Source organism: Fukomys damarensis, unplaced genomic scaffold (assembly GCF_012274545.1).
Source record: "Fukomys damarensis isolate Sample0158 unplaced genomic scaffold, DMR_v1.0_HiC HiC_scaffold_10, whole genome shotgun sequence".
Classification (NCBI taxonomy): domain Eukaryota; kingdom Metazoa; phylum Chordata; class Mammalia; order Rodentia; family Bathyergidae; genus Fukomys; species Fukomys damarensis.
This window is the reverse complement of record NW_022900922.1, coordinates 27704085-27712660: the sequence shown is the minus strand read 5'-3', so window position 1 is coordinate 27712660 and position 8576 is coordinate 27704085. Positions and strand designations below refer to the sequence as shown.

At 39.5% G+C, this 8576-nt stretch overlaps 2 protein-coding genes across 2 annotated transcripts in view; one reads left to right on the top strand and one right to left on the bottom strand.

Moving 5' to 3' along the window:
• Nol7 (nucleolar protein 7) overlaps window positions 1-4818 on the top strand; it is a 5039-nt gene extending 221 nt beyond the window's left edge. The window contains exons 1-8 of the mRNA XM_033761910.1: window positions 1-118; window positions 202-262; window positions 1009-1067; window positions 2444-2475; window positions 2694-2775; window positions 3304-3422; window positions 3500-3577; window positions 3752-4818. The exon at window positions 1-118 is cut by the window's left edge and continues 221 nt beyond it. Of these exons, the coding sequence (XP_033617801.1) occupies window positions 1-118; window positions 202-262; window positions 1009-1067; window positions 2444-2475; window positions 2694-2775; window positions 3304-3422; window positions 3500-3577; window positions 3752-3828 (626 nt within the window). The 3' untranslated portion in view covers window positions 3829-4818. The remainder of the gene's footprint in view (window positions 119-201; window positions 263-1008; window positions 1068-2443; window positions 2476-2693; window positions 2776-3303; window positions 3423-3499; window positions 3578-3751) is intronic.
• A 280-nt stretch (window positions 4819-5098) lies between these two features.
• The window catches only part of Ranbp9 (RAN binding protein 9), a 71035-nt gene continuing 67557 nt past the window's right edge, over window positions 5099-8576 (bottom strand). The window contains exon 14 of the mRNA XM_019207325.2: window positions 5099-5830. Coding sequence (XP_019062870.1) covers window positions 5700-5830 — 131 coding nt within the window. The 3' untranslated portion in view covers window positions 5099-5699. The remainder of the gene's footprint in view (window positions 5831-8576) is intronic.

The window sequence follows — 8576 nt, the reverse complement described above, 5'->3', positions numbered from 1 at the left end:
AGGAAGGCGAGGAAGGGGACGATGAGTTTGACGACGAGGCTCCGGAGGAGCTGACTTTCGCCAGCGCCCAGGCGGAAGCGAGAGAAGAGGAGCGGCGGGTACGCGAGACCGTACGCAGGTTCGGAGCCCGCGGCCGGCGGGGAGAGCTGCCCGCTCCCGACCGGCCGTCCCTCCCGCGCTGACCTGTCACCCCTCCTCCAGGGACAAGGCGCTCCTGAAGGAGAAGAGGAAGCGACGCGAGGAGCTGTTCATCGAACAGAAGGTCAGGGGGTTAGGGGTGTCTCAGTTCGAAACTACCCGGCCGGTCAGAGTGCCCTGTTTGATGCAGTTTGGGCGAGGACACTGGTGTGGGGAGGAAGTCTCGAATGTTTAAAAAGGATGCCCGCGCGCCTTGCTGTCGACCCCATTGGAAATGAGAGAGAAGAGCTGTGGATTTGAAGTCACAAGAATGAGTCCCAGTTTTGACACTCAGCTACCCGTGATTCCACTAAGCTTCGCAGCAGCGGGGCGTTTAGTCTGAAACTAGGCCGCTGTGAGAAGTAAGATGATCTGTGAAGTTAAGCGTGTACAAACGCGGGTATGACTGCTTTGCTGTGTGAGGCTTGGCACACTTGCCACGGGGCCCTGACTTCGTGTGTGACCTAAGAGTGGGAAACCTGTGGACACCCCGGTTTTCACCCAGGCTTCCAGAGAATATGGACGGCATTCTGAGTTTTGTGGGCCAGTCTTCCCCCCAGCCTAGAGATACTGGGAGCAGTGTTTAGCCTAATTCATTTATTTTCCTAAATGGACTGTCCTGTAAAAGCAGTAATTTAAGAAGAAACTCCAGGTCGGTCTTTTATGTGTATCGTTTTTTTGTGATAGGATCTCCATATGTGGTTGAAGCTGGTCTTGAATTCTCACCGATCCTCTTTCCTCAGCCTCCCAAGTACTAGGATTTCAGGCTGGGATTACAAGCGTGCTTGTATTTCACTTTTAACTTACTTTTAAATGTCTTTATTCTAAAAGAAAAGAAAACTGCTTCCAGACACTATTCTAGAGCAGTTAACTACAGCTTCACAGACTGAGTAAGTAAGAATCTTTTCCTGTATTACTTGCTTATATGTAGCCATATTTAAATTATAGATTGGTACATTTATTTGAACCCATATAATGGAAGAAAACACAGAGCCTAAATTGAACAGCTACACAGTGGCATTTGAAGGATGGAGGAAAATGGTCCACTTCTTTTGTTCATTTCCATATGTTATTCTAGCCTCTGGTTCCTGACCCCAGTGTGTTCTGTTCAATATTTTAAGCACTTGTGCTTACAGCAGCAGAGGGTGCAGTGAATAAGTGTTTTAATGGCATTTATCCACAGGCTTCGTAAAACCCAACTTTTTCATTTGCCTTACCTGCCATCAACCTGTCCTCCTGTTCCCCATTTCATTTAGCAGCATTGCTACACAGTGTTTAAAGCCAGAAAGCTATGGTTATCCTCTTCTTGCTGTATCACGTAATCAGTCAATTCCTACTGAATTTGGTCTTCTAAGTATTTGGGTTTTTTTTGCTTACTGACCCCTTTACTGCTTTCAATTAGGAAGTTTAGCCCCCTTTTACCTAGGCCAATGGATCTCAAATGTTTTCTTTTTTGTTCTTTTCTTTTTTTTTGGTTTTTTGAGACAGGCTCTCACTATGTAGTTGAGACTGACCTGGAACTCACTATGTAGCCCAGGCTAGTCTTGAACACACAGTGATCCTCCTGCCTCAGCCTCCCAAATGCTGGGATTACAGACGTGTGCCACGACGCCCAGCTTTCAAATTTTCAGTAAAAGAATTTTTCCAAAATTGTTCAGATCTTAACTACATTTTAACAAGTTTCGGGGATTTAGCTCAGCGGTTCAGTGGCCTGCCTTGCAAGCGCAAGGACCTGAGTTCAATCCCCGGTACCAAAAAAAACCCCCCCAAAACAGAAACAAAATTATTCAGATCTTCAATACATTAAATGTAAAGCATATGTTTGACAAATTCCCTTTCATCTTTCAAAAGCAAGATCAGGGGTCACCTCTTGCTTCTCACTTATCCCTCCCATCACTTCCGCCTTTGAGCTTCCTGTGTGTAGCTTTATCAGTTGACATTTGTCACGAGACCAATCCTTGTCATCTTTGTGTCTTAATCTTGTGTTTTCTCCAAGTATGAGACAGGCCTGCCATTTACTTCAGTTTGAGCACTGCATTCTGTACGTAACTCATTAAGTCCTTTAAATTGATTCTAAAGCACTGGTTTGTTGCCTGAGAGTTGGTAGCAGTCAGTTGTTTCTGGAACTGATGGGAGAGCCAGAGTAAAAATTGAGGATGGTGTCAGTGAAAGGTGGCAATTTATTTGTAAACTACATGAATTACATAACATTTTGAGTGATCTTTGCTCTCTGCATTCCAGTTAATGCTTTTTTATTTTTGCTTAGCATAAAGAAATCACCAGGAAAGCTGAAAGAAGGTATGAACCGTTCTCATTTAAATAATCTGTCAAGTGCTTTTGTAGATATTTTCAATTAAATGTTATTGGCCCTTCTTAGCCTGAGCCCCTCCCATGTTTCTTACAAATAAAACTTGCATCCATAGTGGTGGGGCATGGATATTTAAAGTGAATTCCAGTAAATGCTTCTTATTTATTTTTATATAAATGCTAATTAGAAATCAAATGCATTTTTTTAGTGAATTTACAAAAGAAAAGAGAAGAATGTGAAAAAGGAAGTGACACCAAGAAAGTTAAAGTACAAAAAGTACAGTCTGTCAGGTAACAACCCCCTCCACATGTACACCATGGGAGGTACAGGTGACCCTTTAACATGTTGCAGAAAATAACTGCAGTTCAGATTGGATACTCTGTAGAAAAAAAGTCAATTTTGATAATTATACATTTACTTGCTGCAGTGAATAACATGTTAGTCTACTTATAAAATAGCCTTCTAACTTGTATTCATTATCTGTGCATAAACAGAATTAGAATTCCACTGTTTATTATTATGAGACAGCAGGGGGAAAAAAACCACACATTTTCAAAGCACACATTAGGGGCTGAGGGTGTAACTCAGTGGTACAGCCCTTTTTGGCCAGCACATTCAGGGCCTGGGCTCAAACCTCAGCACTACAGAAACCACAAACCTGGGCTGGGGAATGCAGCTCTGTGATGGAGCACTTGCTTATTAGCATGTGTGAGGCCCTGGGTTCTATCCACACCCACCACCAGAGAAATGCTTAAAGCTGCAAATGAGATAAGCATGTGTCATCCTCGTTTATTGTTACCTTTTATATTGATTAACAGTCAGAAAAGCTACGTTGCTCTAAGGCTGAAGGACCAAGATTTGAGGGATTCAAGGCAGCAGGCAGCTAAAGCTTTCATATATGATTCTTTGTATGGTCCGGGAACCAACAGAACTACTGGTAATTTCTAATGGATAGTTTTTCTCATTTCTTTTATTGCACAGAAAACAAACAAGTAACAGATAATTCTCTTTTAGTAAATAAGTTCCTGTCTCTTGACAACAAGAGGTCACCAGTGAAAAAGGCTGCAGCCCAGTTTTTGAATAATGCTTGGGGTAAGATTCAGCTTTATTCTCTTGGCTTTGATAATTTTAGTTCATAATTATAGACTTATTACTCATAAAGAGAATTTCAGAATTTCATGGGAACAATCTCATTGAGTTTGATAGGGTTTTTTTTAGTTTTAATTGATATTTAATATTCTTATTCCATAAAACTTTCTATTCTAGGAGTCCAGAGAAAACAAAATGCCAAGCGGTTTAAAAGGCGATGGATGGTCAGAAGAATGAAAACTTCTAAGAATTAAAGCTACATGAAAAAAAAACTCTGTATTTGTAAAGAATTTAAAGTTATTTTATTTAGAAGATTAGTCTCTAAAAGGCTCATCATTTCCAAAACCATCAATCTAGGGAAGTACTTGGATCCATTTCATCTTTCTGGAGTACAGCCATGCCTTGTTGTCTTTGAGAGTCCTGAAAGAAGGCAGTATAATAGGAATTGCTTTCCTTTTCACCCATTTAACTGAATCATAGGCCATACCCACTTCAGTAAGGATAACTCCTAATCTGTATGGCAGGGAGGACAAGAGTGTAGACACTGAGAGAAGTGGCTGTGGAAAAGCACAAAAATCTAAGTGTAAAAAGTATAGTGGACCCTCGAGTTAGCATTGGTCTGACATACAGACAACTTGGGTTACAACTGGAATTTTAGTTTTAATTTATGACCAAAGATTTGAGTTATGACCTGAATGGTGGCATGCTTGCAGATGGTTTCAGATACAAATTTAACCCTTTAAGAGTTCTGGAAGGAATATTACAACACCTTTTCCATGGGGTTGAGAAATCCTTGGCTAATGTCTAAGGACACAGATCTGGCTGGAAATAGGAAAGACACTTTGCCAGTTGACCAACTTGAGTTATACTGAGCTCTCACGAATGAACTGAGTTTTTACAAGGGTCCACTGTATCTGTTACTCATAGAGAAGATTCAAGCCTCAGTGTAGAAGATAGTCAACTAATACCTTTACCAAGCCAAATAATGAGTTTAATTTGTGGAACCACCTGTCCAAATTTTAACATTTAGGGGTTTGCTTGATTGGCAGATCTCACGTAGCATATGAAAATAAAGAAGTTAATTGTTTTTCTGTATCACACATAGTGTCAGATTTGACCCTAACCCAAAGCAGCCAGTATAGTGGGGACAGTGTTAGGTTGTAGAACTCAAATTGATCGTTAAAGCCATCAATATTAATTGTTTTGATATTATCTTAAGCCATAATTACAGAAATACCTAATACATAAATTCAAGTGACACTAAAATCTGTAGAAGTAAATTTTTAATGGCTGGTTAATTATATCACTACATTTTTATTGCAATATAGTACTCATTTAAGCACTTAAAAATGGAAGGTGTACAAAGATTAAATTAAGACACGGTAAATTACTAAATATTTGGTTTTTATATAAATAAAGGTCATAACCACACTGTTGACATGTAATACTGTTATAATACAACAGTTAAACTTGTGAGTCTACAACAGAAGTCATCTGTAGTTAAACAGGAAACAAAGTTGAAAAAGACCATGTTAAAACAAAACTACTGGGACTAACAGGTCGGGATTGTAAGTAGCAACAAACATATTCACTCAGCTCCTGAGTATTTCAAGTTTTACAGTACACATTAAAAATGATTTTTTTCCATCAACACTATAAATTCAAACTGTCGGATGTTTATGCATTTTGCAACTTACACTGATTGAATGCTTATATGGGAGTGGGAGTCGGAACATCTCCCAATTTGAAGTTTACATCACCCACATGCTAACACAAACACAACTTGTTCCATTTCCTTACCCCCTCTCCCCCCACAAAGAAGGCAGGAGTTTTTGGTTTCTTTTAGGTAATTGTTTTAAAGGATTTCTGATGATCAATTTGAATATCTGAAATTCAGTAATATTTAACTCTTAGACAACTAAGAGGTTAAAGATGGAAAATAATTTATCCTAACACTAAGTTAGAAAATCATCTGCATCATGCTGTAAACTAGGAAGCAATGTAAAGCGACAAAAACCTGTCCCCAGTACATAATTAAAAAAAATCTAAATTTCAAATCTGCAGAGCTGGTCTACTTCCATGTTGACTAAATGCCACAATATAGTGTGAGTCTTGAAATGCATAGCTAATGTAGGTAGTCTTCCACTGTGGCGAATGCACAAGATCCAATTCCAGATCGAGCCATTAGTCCTAGACATTGCGTGGCCTGTCCCATCGCTAGGGCAAGAGGAGGTTGCTTTGGCAAATTGTGGGTTTCTGAGGAAAAAGGAAAAATGGAAATAGCAATTAGCAAGATATTTTTAAAAAACATTCGTCAATCAGGAAAGTACCAAATTTCTTACACAATCTTCAATGCCAGTATGGCTCATAACTATCTTGTTAGCATCTGACAAAGGTGGTACAGCTAGTGGGTACCCAACTGTAAGAAAAATGCTTGCAGGATTTCAATTGAAAGTATCAGACATTCAAAGACTTCCCTGTTACCTGTGACAGAATGGGGAGTGAGGACTATATGTCTACTGTGCCCCTCTACTTGGCCAAGATAGCTGACTAACCAAAGGGTACCGGGTTTTCAGTAAGTTTCCACTGATTGAGTCTCACCTGGGTGAATGAGACCCAACTAAGGCCACCTCCGTGCACACTGGTGAGACATTACTCAGGGTTAACTTACAAGTAATGGTACAGACATTTTTTTAAAAATTGACAAGTTTTTAAAGTGCTACATGGCAGTGATTTATCAGCTGTAATGGAAATGGCAATTACTATAATCTATCTCTTACCAGGATGGAATAAAAACTCATTGTAATAGTTCAATTAATGGTGGTGTAATTGAGAAGCTAGCAAGTTTTTTTTTTTCTTTGTGAAGACCATGTCCAAACTTTGTAAGGATTCACAGTACAATAACCAATCATCAGTCCCTCCCAGGCACCACTGGCAAGATGACACATGGCTAGTAAGGCTCTGTATGGCTGAACTCCAGCCTGGTTCAGAACTCACAATTTGGTGGCAGGAGAAAGAAGGGAAAACTTCCCAGAGAAATGAAGCAAAAAATAAGCAAGCTTAGGACTTACAGATACAAGGAAAGTAAAACAGGATTAAGAATAAAAGGTACAGGGCTGGGAATTTAGCTCAGTAGTTCTGCCACCTGCCTTGCAAGCACAAGGTACCAAGTTTGATCCCCAGTACCAAAGGAAAAAGGTACACAGACTGATGAGAAAGTATGATTTCAAAAGTCATCCGAATGGGCTGGGGATTTAGCTTAGTGGGACAGTGTCTGCTTGGCAACTGTGAGGTCCCAAGTTCGATCCTTGGTACCAAAAAAGAAAGAAAAATGGTCTGTAAGTTAGGTTTTTAAAAATACTAACTTGTAAACTCTGAAAACTTTTTTAATCTAAAAGGTTCACAGGGAAACAACCCTGGTCCAAGGAAGTAAGAGGTTCACTATCACATTCTTTGGCTCCTGGAGACATGTGGCTATAAGTATCTTTAAACTTTGGACACAGGAAATGTGTAAGACTTACGTACAAGTATAAATTATACACCACATAGTGCTGAATCTGTCTAATAATATTTGCTAAGTATGTACATACATCATAGCAATTTGTAATCTTGCTATTAATTTTGTAATATACATTTAATATCATTTAAGCACTATTTATAGATCCTCTGCAATATAGCACAGTATGTAAGAGTATGTGTATCCTGGATAATAGGTCCTAATTCTTTGAGGCCCACCCCCCCCAAAAAACTGACAAAACTGGCCACTTCAGAAATGCTGTTTGTTACCTAGCAATTATGTCTTCATGACTACTATATAGTGCTGTAATTTCAAAAAGACATAGTAAACCATAATTTCCTCTACAATACCAGTATTTTTTTAATTTTTACCAGTACAGCTAAATGGATTTTATATATATCCAAAGAAAATATAAGGCATTAATCAAAGGGAATTCATATTATTTGTTATATGCAAATTCTAATTTAAGAAAATACAAAGGACACAGGAATTATTTGCAAATTATTAGTCTTTAACAAACAATGACTTAGTGAATTTGAAAAGAGCAAAAAACGGGCTGGGGATTTAGTTCAGTGGTTCTGCCACCTGCCTCATAAGCACAAGGTCGTGAGTTCGATCCCCGGTACCAAAAAAAAAAAAAACCAAGAAACTGATTAAGGCTAAATATGTGTACTCCTCATTGTTTCCTTCATATTCCTGCCATGAAGGGTAACAGGAGTCTTGTAATCTACTGTAACACTGCCTACTTTTCCTGAAATAGTTTGGGACCCATGTGACTAAAAGCTCAAAAACCTAACAGGGCCAAATAGCACAGTACAGACTTACAAATTTGCCTAGAGTCCCACTTTATTCAGAGAATTAGAGAAGTATGCAAAAATCACTCTCATCTAAATTATCTTTGAAGAGCACTGCCCAGAAATTAATTATGTAGACAATCAGCCCCATAGAGCTTACAGAGAATGCAGAAACAGGCACAGAAATCCATACACAAAGAGTGCACACAAATAGTTATTCTGTGGTGGGTGATTCACAGAAGCCCATTAAATTCAAGTTTCTTGCTTCCTGCTAGAAACTAGCTAGAAAACTAGAAACTGGACTAAGCCTTGCTGTTTAAACTGTTTCTCTCTTCCTCCCCCTATTCTTTGGGTAAGGACGTGGGGTGGAATTTTGTTAACTTAAATGTGATTTAAATTTGATTCCAAGGATTGGTGTGATGGGGTGCTCACAGATAACCACGAAGCCCTGTAGGCCTGTCTTAAGCACAATGGGAATGGTGGTACAGGTAGCGTGGGACACCCCTACCCACTGAAGTCACCACAGGCTGGGGTGAGGGCTCAGCCACCGCCTGGGAATCTTGACCCCTCTTAGCCACTGAGACTTCCCACATGTTCAAGCTCTTTCCATCCTACTGTGAATCCTTTTGCATTCTCATTCAGCCAGCAACTCTGAAAGCAAATCCTCTTTATTTTGTTCAAGTTTACCCTG